General features: G+C 44.3%; 1 protein-coding gene across 2 annotated transcripts in view; it reads right to left on the bottom strand.

Moving 5' to 3' along the window:
• ARHGEF9 (Cdc42 guanine nucleotide exchange factor 9) overlaps positions 1-17235 on the bottom strand; it is a 448518-nt gene that overhangs the window by 368351 nt on the left and 62932 nt on the right. For both annotated transcript variants that reach the window (XM_033946853.1, XM_033946852.1), the window contains exons 2-3: positions 8849-10434; positions 1362-1667 (exon numbers count right to left, since the gene is read on the bottom strand). In XM_033946853.1, the coding sequence (XP_033802744.1) occupies positions 1362-1667; positions 8849-10396 (1854 nt within the window). In that variant the 5' untranslated portion in view covers positions 10397-10434. The remainder of the gene's footprint in view (positions 1-1361; positions 1668-8848; positions 10435-17235) is intronic.

The raw sequence follows: 17235 nt of genomic DNA, 5'->3' as shown, positions 1-17235 counted from the left end.
TGGTGCCCAACCTGATCATTTTCAATGTAATTTGAAAACAAGTTAATTCTTATTCTGTAACCTATGTATATTTTTCTTCTAACCAATTTGCACCTTGTAATCACTGACCGCTCAATGTCCTCTTATTTATGTATACATTGTAATTCGCTGACTGTACAGCTTTTCTTCATTGTGAACCGCCTAAAAGTCGCAAGACTATGGCAGTATAGAAAAATAAAGTTGTTATTATTATTATTATTATTAAACACTAATGATGAAGTCACAGACTGGAGCTAGACAGAAAAACACTGCCTCTCAAGTGCTACCTACCCTGGCCCTACCCAATAGCGGGATTGACAGAATTAACTGATTTGGAGACCGGAAAAGTAATAGCCTAAGTGGAGTATCATTGAGTCGGAAAGATAGTCATAATAATAATAGCTTTATTTATGTCCCGTCATACCTTTCAGCTCAAGACGGTTTACAAGAGAGTCTGCAGGAATGCAGTGAAGTTACATCAAGAGCATGAAATAGGAGTGAACATAATTATATATACATTACATTACATTACATTACATTAGGGATTTCTATTCCGCCATTACCTTGCGGTTCAAGGCGGATTACAAAAGGTTAATTTATCAGGTTTAATATCAGAAGGCAGGAGCATGCAAGTAGACGTAGAGGAAATCGTTTGAGGAAGTTTAAATGAATTTGTCAAATAAATGGTTTTTCAGTGATCTTCTGAATGATTGGTATGAAAGTGTCTTGTCTTTTGAATTGGCATCCTATGGGATTCGGAAAGGCGAATAGTAGTGTTCTGCGTGAGAGGCAGAGTTTGTTTTGGAGAACCGAATAGTGTTGCAGTACCGAATAGTGTTTTGAAGCATAGGCAACTGAATTTGAAAATTATTCTGGCCTCGACTTGTAGCCATTGCATTTTTTAGAAATATGGAGTGATGTGGTTGGATTTTTTCAGATAAGAAAGTCCCTTATAAAAAGCTTTATGGATTAACGTCAAAATCTTAATTTTAACAATGCACGTAGCCAATAGCGTGTCTTCAATAATTTAGGGTATAGGAGACTAATGTAATGTGATCATTTTTATGAGGAAAAGTGGCAAATTGGATTGCCATATTGTGAACTAACTATAAATGATGCAATAAATTTGAGAGATCCCATTATATAAAGCACCGTTTAATCTATGCAACTGATCACTAGTATAAAAAATTAATGTAGAAAAAAGGTTGATTGATGTACATAGTGCCTAGCTGACAGATGTGATTAGGAGCAAATAGTTGAAAGTGTTTATGTAAAGCTACATACAGTCGACACATGTAAATCTGCCATTTAGACGTGAAAAATACAACAACAAGGTCACTTACTTTGGGAGAATCCAGGACCTCAAAAAGTAGGCCTGTGGGAGACTCTGCGTCTGTGAAGGGCTGGCTGGACTCTCTCCTGTCGCTTAAGCTCTCTTGATGTGCCCTAACTTCAAAGGAATCGCTCATTGCATCAAAAAATTCGGTGGCACTTCCATCATCGGAGTCAGATACCGAGGGGAAGCATTCTCCAAGAATGGGAAGTTCATTCCCTGGACATCTACTGCTTGGATCTGATTCTTTTCCCGTCAGGAGGAGCCTCTGTGTCTCTTTCTGTTTTTCATTCATTGACTGTTCTTTCACTTGGCCCTAGAAGTGAAAGATGAGATTTTACTGTTAAGTACTGATTTTGCATTGCGTTTAGAAATTTTCTTTGGTATCTTTAAGCCACCATTGAGTTCTTGCACCAAAACTGACATTGTAAGCCACTTGGGGGACAAATGATCTGGCCAATAGTGGCATGCTTGAAACACAGAAAGCTTTCCAGAAGCTGAGGGAAGGTCTAAAGTCTTTGGTACACACTGTAGACTTTTCTGTGGTAAGGGAGAGGAAAGTCGTTATAAGATAGAGAAGTTCAATAAGTGGTTCAAATCCTAGTGTCAACAAGAAGGCTTTAGATACATAGGAGGATTAGGTAATATATGGAAAAACCAATAAAGAAGAAGAGGAGAGTGGGGTTCTGTGGGAAGGAGGGGTTAGGCACCCTCCTGCCGCAATCGTCGGGGGAGGGGGGGGAGGGGAGATTAGCAGCCGTAGCCGCAGCTGCTATACTAATCGCGGCAGGGAGATCCCTTGCAAGTTTCAAGTTTTATTAAGGTTTGTTGTACACGCAATGTCAAATACTTCAATGCATAGAACATTTTAAAAATAAGGGACAAAACAGAACAATTTTATACAATTAAATACAAAATATATACGTACAAATAAATAACTGGTAGAGAAGGTGAGGGGGATGAACTACAATGTTTAAAGAAAGAGAAGAAACATTTAGGGAAAAACATATGGCAAGTAACTCAAAAAAAAAAATAAAGAGATATAAAGGCAAAAATAAACATAGAAAGAAAGAAGATAAATTTGCGACCTACATGTAGGTCTAATTAGGATCTAAGAGATTTAATGATTGATAAGTTATACTATCTATATCTCAAATGCAAACTTATACAGGAAACTTTTTAAAGAACGCTTGAATTTTTCTAAAGAGGATTCATTGCGTAAGTATATTTGTAAATTGTTCCAGAGCTGGGGTGCTATAACCGAGAAAATAGTAGATCTCCTGGTCACGATTAAGTATAGCGGCCACGTCTACTTACCATGTAGGCCAGCATTTTGCTGGCCTGCATAGTAAGCATCTCCTGCTCTACTAGGAAGATGCGTAGGGCGCCTAGGTTCGCCTAAGGCTACTGCCTAGCCTTAGGCGGGCTTAGGTGGGCTTGCAGGCCTCCCTGGGCTCCTGGAGGCGCCTTCAATATAGGCAGCCTGCCCAGGGAGCATTTTTTTAGAAAACGTGCCTCCCGATTGGCTGATTAGACAGCTGTAGGACAACTACAGCTGCCTACAATCGGGACTCACTTTGCAGAATCGGGGCCGTAGTGCCTACTTGTTCGCTTTCCCATCCTTGAAGGGCTGTATCTACATGAGATTCCTCGATAGAATGTTATCATTCCAAGCAGGCAAATGGAATAAATGTTTGACCAACTTTATCTCAAACGCTCTTTCATACCAAACTTTTAGGAAGTCAATCAAAACTTATCTCTTTGACAAATTCCTCTGACTCCATTTCTACTGTGCTGTACTTCTAAAACGCTTCCAGGAAAAGCTGATTAATCTTACCATGTTAATGTAATTTTGAAAGTTTTTTGTAATATCGCTGTCTGTATACAGTCTCTTCCTCTGTAAAACGCTCTGAACTGTTTGTGGTATTGCGTTATAGAAAAATAAAGTTATTAATATTATTATAGGCCTCTGACAGAAATGAAGAAGCTGGACAAAAAGCTGAGTCTGAAAGGGGAAGTAACGTTACTAGGAGATTTCAACCTTAATAATGTGAACTGGAGTGTCCTGACTACAGAATCAGGAAGAAGAAAAGAGATTGTTGATGTCCTTCAAAGCTCTCTGCTCAGAAAATTGGTGATGGAACCCACAGTGGAAGGGAAAATGCTGGGATCTGGTGTTCAAGAATGGAGAAAGTGGGGAGAATATGGTGCAGGGGTTAAAGCTACAGCCTCAGCACCCCGAGGTTGTGGGTTCAAACCCACGCTGCTCCTTTTGACCCTGGGCAAGTCACTTAATCCCCCCTTTGCCCCAGGTACATAAGATAGATTGTGAGCCCACCAGGACAGACAGGGGAAAAATGCTTGAGAACCTGAATAAATTCATGTAAACTGTTCTGAGCTCCACTGTCTGGGTGGGTGCTCACCTTGGTGGCAGTGATCATCATACATGTATGATTTGATGCAAGAGCTAAACTGGACAGTGGGCACACAAAACTCAAAGTCCTGGATTTCAAGAGTGCAGTGTGTTAAGTTTTGGCGGCCGTATCTGGCTAAGGATATAAGAAGACTTGAAGCGGTCCAGAGGAAGGTGACGAAAATGGTAGGGGGTTTGAGCCAAAAGACGTACAAGAAGAGACTGGAAAACCTGAATATGGATATAGAGGAGAGAAGGGGAGAGATGACCCAGATGTTGAAATACTTGAAAAGTATTAATATAGAACCAAATCATTTTCAGAGAAAGGAAAATGGTAAAACTACAGGGCATAAATTGAGGTTGTGGGGTGGTTGACATAGGAGTAATGTTAGGAAATTCTTTTTCATGGAGAGGGAGGTTGAGAAGAAAACGGTGACAGAATTCAAAGAAGCATGGGATGAATCACTAATTAGAAAACGAATGGCATTATTTGAAGAACAAGGGCTGGTACTAGGTAGACTTGCCCGGCCTACGTCCCGTATATGGCAATTCAGTTTAGGATGAGGAAGCTGCTGGACAGACTTTTATGGTCTGTATCCCGCAAATGATGCGATTGTTTGGATAGGCTGGAGTGGTCCTTCCAGAGCAACTCCATGAGTTGGAACCCAAGGTATCGAGCTTCGACAGTGACTTCAGTAGTTCCAGACGGACCTCTACAGTCAATGGCCCAGTAATACCAAAGGAAAAAGACGATTCAATTTAAGCACGACAGCTGTCTGGGACTTCTTTCCAAAACAACACGACCTTCCTGCTCCCTAGAGCGACTCAATCCCAATAAATTGTAGCTATTTCTAATTTACCGGTTATGCTGCTACATTTTAGGCACAAGGCAAGAGCTCCACTGTATTTTTTGGTGCACGCTTTGTACAAGTGTTTCCTTGCAAGCTGCTTTCTGTGGAATTTTTTTCCCTTCCACAAATTACTGAAAATTAAACTCTTCTGCCAAACAGTCAGTCCATCACAACTAGCTACTTCTGCTTTTTATTATTATTTTTTTGCAGAGATGCCAAGTTACCCAGCTGGAGATTTTACAACAGTTCTGGATTTCTTACTACCTATCCTGGTACACTGTGGGATTTGCAGCAGTGTGTCAATGGGCAGGAGAAGGCACTACAAATCCCACAATGCTTTGGGATATGTTACATTAATGTTAATCAGGTTTTCTATTCCGCCTTTACCTGTTCAGGTCAATGTCGGATTACATTACAAGAGGTTGGGTCAGTTACCCAGGAAATTACAATGGACAGTTTGACATGGACATTCAATAGGGTTGCTGGCCAGGTAGATCACTACTACTACTAATTATTTCTATAGCGCAACCAGACATACGCAGCGCTGTACAGGGTCACAAAGAAGACAGTCCCTGCTCCAAAGAGCTTACAACAGTTAGTTCAAGTAGGTCATCTTTGGCTCATCGTTATGTCTCAGAAGTTGCATTACACAGTATAGAAATGGGCTTTTACAATTACCATTTCAGTTACTTTAGGTAAGGTCAAAATCAGAGATTAAAAAAAGTCACCATCTTGGAACTGGGTAAATTGGCATCTCTGTTTTTGGTTCATAGTTTTGTCTAACACACTGAAAGTAGTTTTACCAGCAGGGCTTCAAGGGAATAAAACTCATCAAACCTTACACCAGGAAGTCCAACTGTTTTAAAAAGAGTTGGAAAGCCTAATTTCCATCCTATAAACGTAGTAAAGACCAACAGAGGGCACAAAAATGTTTCAGTGAAGTGCTTGGCCACAGAAGGAATAAGAGGCCAGAACAATTTTTCATTGAAGTTGGCACACAGAGCGAAACCTAATGCAGTAGTTGGGGAAAAGGGTTGTCAGGACTTGGCTAAATCTAAACTCCAAAAGAGAAGTGCCCTGTCCACAGAGAGGGCGAGTCAGCCCTTTGGGCAGATGGTTTACAGCAGGGGTGTCCAATGTCAGTCCTCGAGGGCCGTAGTCCAGTCGGATTTTCAGGATTTCCCCAATGAATATACATGAGGTCTATTTGCATGCACTGCTTTCATTGTATGCTAATAGATCTCATGCATATTCATTGGGGAAATCCTGAAAACCCGACTGGATTGCGGCCCTCGAGGACCGACATTGGACACCCCTGGTTTACAGTATCCCTCCCTGGTCCATACATAAGAACATAAGAATTGCTGCTGCTGGGTCAGACCAGTGGTCACTCACACGGCGGCCCTTAGGTCAAAAACCAGTGCCCTATTTGAGTCTAGCCTTACTTGTGTATGTTCTGTTCCAGTAGGAACTTATCCAACCTGGTCTTGAATCCCTGAAGGGTGTTTTCCCCTATAACAGCCTCCAGAAGAGCGTTCCAGATTTCTACCACTCTCTGGGTGAAGAAGAACTTCCTTATAACTTTAGCGAGTGCCCGCTCATTCTCTTCACCTTGAAGAGGGTAAACAAGCTCTCTTTCTCTACTAAGTCAATTCTCTTCAATATCTTGTATGTTTCGATCATGTCCCCTCTCAGTCTTCTCTTCTCAAGGGAGAAAAGGCCCAATTTCTCTAGTCTCTCGTTGTATGGCAACTCCTCCAGTCCCTGCACAAGTAATATGGATTTGTTAGCCTGATTTTGAATTTAGATTCCAATGCCATGTCGTAATCATAGGCCCCGATTTTACCACTGAAATCAGCACTGCAGGTGTTATCATGACTAGGGTTATCATATGGCTCCAGAAAAAGGAGGACGGATTGAGACATCTTGGATTTACATTCATATGGTAACCCTACATCATGTGCTGTTTCAGGACAGGGTTGTCAGAAGTCTAGAAGCCTAAAATCTCCCTTCTGGAGCTTAGTAACTTGGTAGCCCCAGTGATACCGCAAAAAATATGTAATGCCCACTGAGAGTCACCCAGCCATGATCATACTGCCAACAGACAAAGCCTTTCCAGCATTTCCTGGAGACTCAGGGGCTGCCCATCTTTTGTCTGGACCTTCTGCCTAGCCATATGTCACCATTGTCACACTGCAGCCAGTACACGGTGTGGGAAGAGTGAGAGATCCTGAATGTACGATCTCTACACAACGCTCCTTACGCGTGCTTCCCGTTAAGGACCACAGGAATCTGAGGAAGAAGCGTTTGCAGGAATAGCGAAGGTATGGGTACCTTGTACCCCCACCCCACATCTCCAATTCATTACCCAGGAAGGTACAGACTAGTCAAGCCTTTCCCCTCCCCCCCTCCGCATCCTTCTCCTGCAAGAAGGTTGGTTCCATTACATGAGCTGCTGACATACTTACTGCCCACTGACTGCAATCACAGAATCTTTCTAAACTGGAGGGGAGGGTAAATTAACACTTCAAGCCCTTAGACATATTTGACTGACACACTTTGCATGAGTAAACCCACTTCAGGAGGGAGTAGGGTTTCAATCCCCCCCCCCCCTTTAACTAAACCACAATAGCGGTTATTAGCTCAGGGAGCCATGTTGAATGGTCCGCCCTGCTATTGCGGTTTAGTAAAAAGGGAGATGGGATAAGTTTTGAAGTTTATATCTTCAATGGCAATGAGCTGCCATATTACACATTTTGTCAGTGATGAGCCCAGACTAATAAACTTGCAGTCACAAACACAGTTTCCGAGTCCCTTCCTCTGCTCTGGGCTTTAGGGTCCCTTAGTGAATGACCTCCAGCTCTGCAAGTCCAGGGGCTGCTTGAGCAACCCCCGTATTGGCCAAACTCCTTCACCATGAAATACTTGAATGCTATTAACGTGCAATCAACTCTGCCAAGCTTAAGCAAATCACACCATCCTATTCCATTTTTTCTGACTGTAAATGCATAATTATAATAACATTTTAATAATTATGATTGTGAACTGTGTAGAGAAATCTGTTGGAAGAGTTTCCTGGCACTGTGCCAGCTATGGCTTCTCTGAAAACAGTGCAGACAGAGTCTGAGTGTGTGGCGCAGTGGTTAGAGAAACGGCCAAAGCACCTTGAAGTTGTGAGTTCAAATCTCATGTTGCTTTTGTGACCCTGGGCAAGTCACTTAGGGCTAGATTCACGAACCTGCCCGATCCGGGCAGGTCCGATGAGTTTGCAAAACAACAATATGCAGATGGGGGTGATCGGAGGAACGCCTCCATCTGCCTGCCCGGATCGCTCTATAGAGATCCCGGCGCATGCGCAGACCCTCTGTAAATGATCTGCACATGCACTGGACCTCTGGCCCGGCATAGATTTTATTTTAACTGGAGCCCATGGTTTTAACCCGCTTAAGCCCTCGGGTTAAAACCACAGACTTGCACTGCGGGGAAGGGTGGGAGAGTTGGTGCAGGCAGGCAATCAGGGCAGTTTGGGGCAGTCAGGAGATCAGGGCTGCAGAAGACGTTTGGGGCAGCAGGAGATCGGGGCTGACAGGGCAGAGAGCAGAGTGGCAGAAGGCAGGGCAGTCGGAAAGAGCTTGAGCGACTGGTCCCCAGCAGTCGCTTCTTGGGTTGATCGGCCAGCCCAGTTGGATTTAAAATTGTGGTTGGTGAATCGCGTCCCTGTCCAATTTGCATGCATTTCTCCTTATTTGCATGCACGGGTTCGAAGCGGATCGCAGGAGAGGTTAGTGAATAGTACAGGAGGGAAATCTGGTCGTAAAGGGGTCGCACACCGATCGGTACACGATCGGTTTGCTTTGTGAATCTAGCCCTAAATCCCCTATTGCCCTAGGTCAGGGGTAGGCAATTCCGGTCCTCGAGAGCCAGAGCCGGGTCAGGTTTTCAGGATATCCACAATACATATGCATGAGATAGATTTGCATCTCAAGGAGGCAGTGCATGCAAATCCATCTCGTACATATTTATGGTGGAGATCCTGAAAACCTGACCTGGCTCCGGCTCTCAAAGACCGGAATTGCCTACCCCTGCCCTAGGTTCATTAGATAAAGTGTGAACCCACCAGGACAGATAGGGAAATTGCTTTAGTACCTGAATATAAACCTCTTAGACTATAAGTAGTATATTAATCAATTTAAAATTAAATTCTGCAGGAATGAAATTAAAGCTATGCCTTACCGTGTCCTCATCACTGGATGGGGTTGTGCTTGATAAACTGAGCTGTGATTCATGGTACGAATCAGAGCACTTGGATGGATCTTGGTCTTCTGATGTTAGAGAATGGAGTTGAAGCAACAAACTGACCTCGGTGACGTAACTTTTGCCTCCTTTCGAAGACTGGTTTGTAGCTGTTTGCTGAAGCAAAGGGTTGTGGTTGCCATGAACAACCGACAGCGAGTCCGTAGACCGGCCGGTCTCTGAAACAGGTTGTTCAGCAGGGAGGGGGCTGTGGCAGGAGTAACCAGTCTGGGTGCTAAATTTGCTATGCAATACCTCAGCACATGGACTTTGCGTGGGTAAGTCTTGAAAACCTGCAGCACTTGGCGTAACCCAGATCCCAGAATCGGGAGACTGGATAGATTTAGAGGTACCTGAAGCAATTCTGCTATTTTGAGTTTTACTAAGCAAAGACTCTTGAGTCTGGTCTATGGCAATTACCCCGGGTGCTCGTTCTTCTTGTTGAAATGTCCTCGGGGAAGTTTTCCACTTCCTTGCTGCCTCGGCCATATTGCTGAAAAACCTAAAAACACCACCAAAGTTTCTAGATTTTGCGGTTTGGTTCGATTTCTTAGCCTGACTCGAATTCTCCTCACCTTTTTTAGCCACATTCCAAGAGGCAGAACAGTCTGTTGCACTTTCCACATTATGAAGATAGGTGGCAGTACTTTGCTCTGCTGTCCTGGATTGATCTTTGCTAGTCAATGAAATACCTTTCATATAAGTCCAGACATCTGAACTCCTCCTCTTTGTTTGGTCTGGTGGGTTTTTTACACACCTCCTTTGAAACTCCCCTTCGGCAATTGTGGAACTTTTGGCATTTGCTGAGTTGAAGGCCTGCCTCCTTCCCATTGCATTAGTACCAGTAATGTCTAATTCACCGTTGATTCCTGTATAAACGTCCCTGAGCCAGCAACTTTCATTGGCATTATATTCAGAAGCACATATGTTTAGTTCAACATCCTCCATGGAAGAGTCTGAATCATCGATGTACCCTGCAAAAGAATGCCGATATAGCCTTGGATTGGCAACTGGTGTCCCAGATTGAAGAATGGCACTTTGCGTGGTCTGATCCTTGTTGTCCAGAACTTTCCCTCCTTTGCTTTTTGGGATTCCCCCTACTGAATTACTGGAGAAATTGGATGCCCTCATCTTCCTAAAGGACCTAACTCTATCCATGAAAGACAGTTTGGGTTTGGGGTTTATGATGATCTCGCCTGTCAAAATCATGGATTGTGGCCTCTTGATGTCGCCCGAGCTGGCCTTCCGCCTGCTCACAAAGCTCCATATCCGGTTGCTTTTTGGCTTTTTCTCGTACTTGAGTAACGCCTCTGTGACTCCAGGCTGGATCGTCATATTGCCGGAGTTGGAGCTGTCAAAGTCATAGATCTTCATGGAGTTGGAGTTGCTTTTTTCATCACTAGCCTTGAAATTCTTGTTTAGAAATCCATTTTGAACCAATCCGGGTGGGTCTTGTTGGACTCCATGCCTGATTTCCATGTTTTGCATTCAGACTTCATGCGGCATCGCATGTCCATCACCCTTATCTAAACAAAAGAGAAATGTAGAAATTATAAAAGAGAATTTCACAAATTAGATTTACTTCACCAGAAAGTATGTTAAACCCAGTCAATGGAACACAACTATATTAATGTCTTCACTTTCTTACTGAAATCAGGGTCAACAAACTAAACTAAACTAAACCTTGAGTTTACAGACCGTGTCATCTTTATAACGATAAAGCTTGACTCGGTTTACAGTAAGTAAGATTGATAAGGAGAGTACAAATCACGCAATAAATATGCTGGTTACAATCTTAAAATCTCCTAGGTTAGGTAGTGAATTTGTCAAACAAAGTGGTCTTAACTAATTTTCGAAAAGAACAATAAGACAAAGCTTGATGGATACATTCCCCTAACCAAGATTGCAGTTTGCCTGCTTCGAACGCCAATGTCCTATCTCAGGGGTCGGCAATTCCGGTCCTCGAGAGCCGTTGTTGCCAGGTCAGGTTTTCAGGATATCCACCATGAATATGTATGAGATGGATTTGCATGCACTGCCTCCTGGAGATACAAATCTATCTCGTGCATATTTATTGTGGAGATCCTGAAAACCTGACCTGGCTCCGGCTCTCGAGGACCGGAATTGCCTACCCCTGTCCTATCTAGAAAAGTCTTGTATCGGCAAGCTTTTACCTTGGGAAAGGTAAACAGATGAAGTCTTCTGGATTCCCTCAAAGGTCTGTATAATTCAAAGTAGGGGGAAAGATAAATTGGAGACAATCCCGATACCAATTTAAAACAAATGCAGGCGAATTTGAATAATACTCTTGCTTCAATAGTCGATAGTATGGGCTGACATGGTTGTTCTTTTTTAAGCCAAAGATCAATCGAATCCTAAGTAGACGTTAGTACAAAAATCCAAGATGGGCAAAATTAATGACTGTACCAATAATCGAAATGAAACTGGATTAAAAAACTTTTTCATAGTCCGCAATTTCCACAAAACAAAAAAGCATTTTTATACCAGTAAGTCAGGGTTAGATGACAATCTGACATGTCTCTTAGATCTGGGCCTCAGAGCATTTCATTCTAGGCTTTGCTGACTACGTAACTCATGCTCTTCGATTCTGGAGAGGCCCCTGGTACGCCAAATCAGAGCTCCGTGAAAAGAAAAGGCCACTGTGCCATGGGAATGGTTCTCGTGTACATGGGCAACTGCCAGCGGTGAGCAATGACATATCCCTACTCAATTATGGACAATTAGCCAGTAATCCAGGTTTCCCTTCTGACCTGCATCAGCTTTTCCTCTGAGAACAGAAATGAGAGACCCCCCCCCAGGCGCTAAATAATTTTCCAGCTTGACAGCCTTTCCTCAGAGTCACAAGGAACAAAGAGATTGTCCGTCATGTTTTTCTAACTAGAAGTGGCCCAGTGGCCTCAGCCCCCTGAGATTGTGGGATCAAATCCTGCGCTGCTCCCTGTGCCCCTGGGCACATTAGATAGACTGTGAGCCCATCGGGACAGAGAGGGAAAATGCTTCAAGTACCTGGATGTAAACCACTTTGAGTATTATTGTGTAACTACAAAAAGGCAGTATTACAAGTCTCAATTCCGCCTGCATGTCTATGCAATTTTGTTCTGTATTATTGGGCATTTGCCTGTTTCTGTTGTGGTCTCTTGAATAAAAATGACGTTCAAAAAAAAAACAACAAGTCTCAATTCCTTTCCCTGATGTCATAATGCCAGGCAGAAACCCAAAGAGTAGCAACATTCCAGTGCTGAGATTGTGATGTCATAATGCCTCATTCCACCAATGTCTAAGAGCCAGCCTCAGCAGTGATGTCAGAATGGCTTCAGTGTTCTATACTTGGCTCACTTCCGATATTGTATTGGAGGAGAGTGTGGTACAGGGGTTAGAGCTACAGTCGCAGCCCCCTGAGATTGTGGGTTCAAACCCTGTGCTGTTTCCTGTGACCCTGGCCAAGTCACTCATTCCTCCATTTCAGAGCCCACCGGGACAAATAGGGAAAATGCTTGAGTACCTGATTGTAAACTGTTTAGATAACCTTGATAAGAGGTTTATATATACCTAATAAAATAAAAAATAAATAAAAATACTGCATCATTTAAGCCAATATGTGTAAAAAAAAAAAGCAAGAACTGAAAAATGGTCACCCCCTACACAACCCTACTACTAATCAAAACACAAGAGACAGTCATTACATCACATTTATAGACTGCAAAACCTCACGGATCAATGCGGTTCACAAGAGACAAAAAACTGGACATTTCCAGTGAACTACAGTCCCTGCTCAAAAGAGCTTACAATCTAGTCAGGACAAACTGGACATATACACAATGCTCCGATGGGGGGAGAGGTCAGGGGAGTGCCTCTAGCTGCTGACTCCTGGACTCTCCGAACATCCCTGAATTCCGGCGTTGGCAGCTAGAAGCACCCTGCCAACTTCTGGGTTACTACAGCAGTGTAAGGAAGAGGGGATTGGCGTGGCAAGGCATTTCTTTGGCTGGTGGGGCTTTGGCATCCCTGCCAATCATTTAACAGGTTCAATACTGGTTTGGAGGGAGGCCTGAGCTCAAAGTGAGGAAGCTCAGACCCCCAGGGCTACACTCACCCCTCCCTGTGGCTATGCCACTGTATACAGCAGAAACAGAAAAAAGGAAACTTTTTGCCCACTAAATAAAAAAAACACTATGCACAGTCCCTCTCTCTCTCTCTCTCCCTTCGTCCCTCCTTTTCTCCACCCCCCATGGGTGCTTCTCTCTCTTCCCGTCTCTCTCTCTCCTTAGTCTGTTATTGAGAAAGACAAGGGGAAGCCACTGCTTGCCCTGGATCGGTCGCATGGAATGTTGCTACTCTTTGAGGTTCCAGAATCTTTTGTTACTCTTTGGGATTCCGGAATCTTGCTATTCTTTAGGATTCTGAATGGAATGTTGCTACTCCTTGGGTTTTGGCCAGGTACAAGTGACCTGGATTGGCTACCGTGAGAACGGCCTACTGGGCTTAATGGACCATTGGTCTGACCCAGTAAAGCTATTCTTATGTTCTTCCTCCAACCCCCTCATGGGTGCTTCTCTCTCTCCCTCTTTCCAACCACCCCCACAGGTACTTCTCTCTCTCCCTCCAACCCCCCACCCACGGATGCTTCTCTCTATATATCTCTCTCTCCCCTTCCAACACTCCTCCCCCAGCAGGATCTAGGACTCTCTCTCTGTCCATCCATGGCTCTCCCCTGTCCCCCACCTACCTCCTCCACAGAAATTTTAAATCTTTGGGCAGGCCGGTAGTGTCACTGAGGTGACCTTGCTACCGTTGACCTGCCCTGGAAGTCTTCATTCTGCAGCAACTTCTCTTGTAGGCAGGACAGCTGCAGAACAAAGGATTCTGGGGCAGGCTGATGGCAGCAGGGTCACCTCGCTGATGCTGCCAGCCTGCCTGAAAATTTAAAATTTCAGCAGAGGAGGTAGGTTAGGAATAGTTAAGTCATACCTAGACAAATTCCTCCAAAGTTACCATGCCGTCCTCTAAAAAGAAGACATGTCTGGGTAAATCCAGTTGTCTTGTAACCCTAATTGTGGGCATCCTGAAAACCTAACTAGCTGAGTGTGTCTTGAAGACTGGGTTGAGAAAGCCTACTCTACAATAAAGAACCTTAAAAAAATACAAATCTAGCTTGTTTCCTTGTGGTACATCAGCTCCATTAACCAACTGGACAGATTCCAAAGACTGGTTACAGGACTTAACCTTGTCAAAGATTTTATTGGTCACCATCTGCTTTTTTGAACCCCGCCTACTGACTCCCCAGAGAGAGAACAAAGTTGGGATAAACAAAATGGCTTCCATCCTGCTCTACATGCACCAAATCTCCAAATTTGGAATCTTGCTGGGAGGAGTCTGTGAATGTAGCTTCCCAGACTGAGGGCCAGCCAATAAGAACACAAATGTAATAGCCCCAGTCATTAGAGATACTTCATATGGAATATCAAACATGAGAGGTCGCTGAGATACCTTCTTCCAACTCAGAGTTGCAAGGGATTATCTGCCTATTATCAGTTGGAGCGGAAGTATCCTAATATCAACAGTGGCCAAAACACTTCCCATCATCATAACCTCATAAAAGTATTAGAAAATGTTCTCACGACCACCTCCATCACCACCACCAGCAACACCCTGAATCCGAACAGTATTATCTCTATTCGTCTAAACAACCTATCACTATCTACTACCTGCTATCAATTTCTCCTGGAAAAGTCCAGACTAACAATTGTAACTGGACACACTCTTGATTACATGTACTGCAATGCTACTGGAAATGTCCAGTCCTCTAACTTGTAATCCGCTTAGAACCGCAAGGCACAAGCGGAATAGAAATCACTAATGTAATGTAATGTAATGTAATGGTACCATCGTCATTAACCCCAGGTCCAGGCAAAACATCATGAGAAACCCTGGATCCTGGATGTGAATCCCCTGACACTGTTGAAATAAAGGGTGGTGAGCAGAGGCTGAACCTCATGAGACTTCTGGACATGGTGGTGGGTTTCTATCATTTGGATTCATTCACTCTGCTGTATCTTTATGTACCTTACTGTTTTATTATATGCAGTTTGCAAGGTGCTATTAATATTTTATATTCTACACTGATTTCAACAGCTTTTACAGAGCGGGGGGAAGCAATATATATAAGCTTTTTGTACAAAATATACACAACTGTATTTATGTGGGGCAACAGTGACACTCAGTGGCTAGTTTTACTCAGTACATTTTAATGAAAAATAGCCGAAAGCATGATTCACACTTTGATGGCAAATCCTGTCCATCCCAGGGGTGCCTATCAACAGGTAGGGTTTATTGGGTCATAATCTTTATTGGAATAATTAAAATTCCAGGGAAAAAAATGTGTGTTAAAAAGAAAACAAGAATACTATCCAGTGCTCCCTCTAAGCGGGCGGGTGTTGTGAGCAAACTTTTTTCGCTGTGAGCTAAAAATATCGGGCGCCAGCAAGTTATGAGCCAACTCGCCCGATTCTCCTCTCGCCGCCCTGCCATCTGCCGTACGCCGTGCGCTGTGACGAGAAACTTGTGCGCTGCGATGTAATATTTTGTGCGCCAGCGCACGCCAGCGCAGCTTAGCGGGAACACTGATACTATCCCTTCTACACCACTTTGAAAGACAGATTTCCATGCAGTGTAGTTAGTGTATGCAAATTTCTCTAAAACCTGACTGGCTGGGTTGCTTCCAGGAGCAAGTTTGGGAACTACTGGCCTAGACATCTTACTCATTATCTTTACATCCATTGGTTAGGGTTACCAGATTTTACTTTAGTAAAATCCGGACTCCTAGACCCACCCCCGAGGCCCATCCAGTTCCACCCATCCCTGCCCCTTTACACCCCAGTCCTGCCCCCAGTCCCGCCTTAGTCCCGACCTCCGCTGCCTGCTCTCGTCAGGCAGGAGGGCATGCGTGGATGTGACACAATGATGCGCGGATGCCCTCCCACCCGACGTGATTTCGAGGAAGCTTTACAAAACCCGGACATGTCTGGGGAAATCCAGACATCTGATAATCCTACCATTGGTGCACATGTGTGACAATAGGAATCTTCACAAGAGAGATTAGGAGCAGTGGCAACTGGAGTAGGAGTCTGACTGGGCACTGAAGCTCCTCAGTGCCAGTTCATGTACAGAAATATTTATAGTAAGTTTCACTCTACCTCTTCAGTAAAACTTCCCTGTTGCAGCCTTGTGCCTTTCGGTCACTGAGTCAGAATTACAGCACACCCAAATTTGCAGGGGAGTGGTTGATGAGCTGCGCTCCTGTGTATCCATGCAGAAAATGCGTCCAAATCTCCTCTGAAAGAATCCTCACCCTGCCGCCTTCAGCAAAGGGATTAGAGCAAGGGGAGGAGCTACAAACCATGACATAAGTTACTCTAAGAAAATGGTATCACCTCTATATTTCTTTGTTGACCTTTGTTCACTGGTCTATTTAGATTTGATAAGTCGCCTGAAGGTGGGTTTCAAGGACATAAACGAATTGGGGTCAATATCCAGCCATCAGCAGTTAGTGTTTTGCTTGCTGCCGAAAGCGCTATGCCTTGATTTCCAAAGCCGGGACCTGTGGAGGCTTCGGCTCTGAATATCTGGTTATTTTTAAGCCAGCTAATATGTGGAGGGGCATTTTTGGATCGTGTTTCTAAGTCTGACTTTGGACCGTTCCCACAACACGTCCAAAAGTTGGGGCGGGGAAAACATCCATTCTCGAAGCTGCTAGACATCTAACATTTTTTTTTTGGGGGGGGGGGAGTCCTTTGGACATCTAACTTTTGGGGCCATTTTCGAATACAAAAATGTTCATATTCAGAACATCCAAATCAAGCCCATTTGGACGTGGGAGGGGCCAGCATCTTAGTGGGCAGTGAGGCGCCTTAGGGGGCACTGCGGTGAACTTCACATAAAGGGTACCAGAACCCCCCCCCCCCCCCCCCCCCGTAGTATATGGTGAGCCCTCCAAAGTTCTCCCATTACCTATTATACACACCTGTCTACCACCCGGTAGAGTAGTAAGAGGGGGCAGTCCGCCTCAGGCGCTATGTTCCTGGGACCACTGGCAACCCCCCCTCCTCTCTGCACCCTGCCTCTTCCCACTTCTCCCCTCACCATGCGCACCCCCTTCTCTTCCCCCATACCTCTAGTTGTTCACCCCCACGAGTAACAACTTCAACGTGCTCCTCGCGACCGAGTCGGCTCACCCACCGACGTCGCTTCCGGAATTGTCAGAGGGAGAGCCAACAGGGTTGTGAGGATCTCGTTGAAGTTGTTGCTCG

This window comes from Geotrypetes seraphini, chromosome 5, assembly GCF_902459505.1.
Source record: "Geotrypetes seraphini chromosome 5, aGeoSer1.1, whole genome shotgun sequence".
NCBI classification, from domain to species: Eukaryota; Metazoa; Chordata; class Amphibia; order Gymnophiona; family Dermophiidae; genus Geotrypetes; species Geotrypetes seraphini.
The sequence above is the reverse complement of the archived record's forward strand: the minus strand, read 5'-3'. Positions and strand labels throughout refer to the sequence as shown.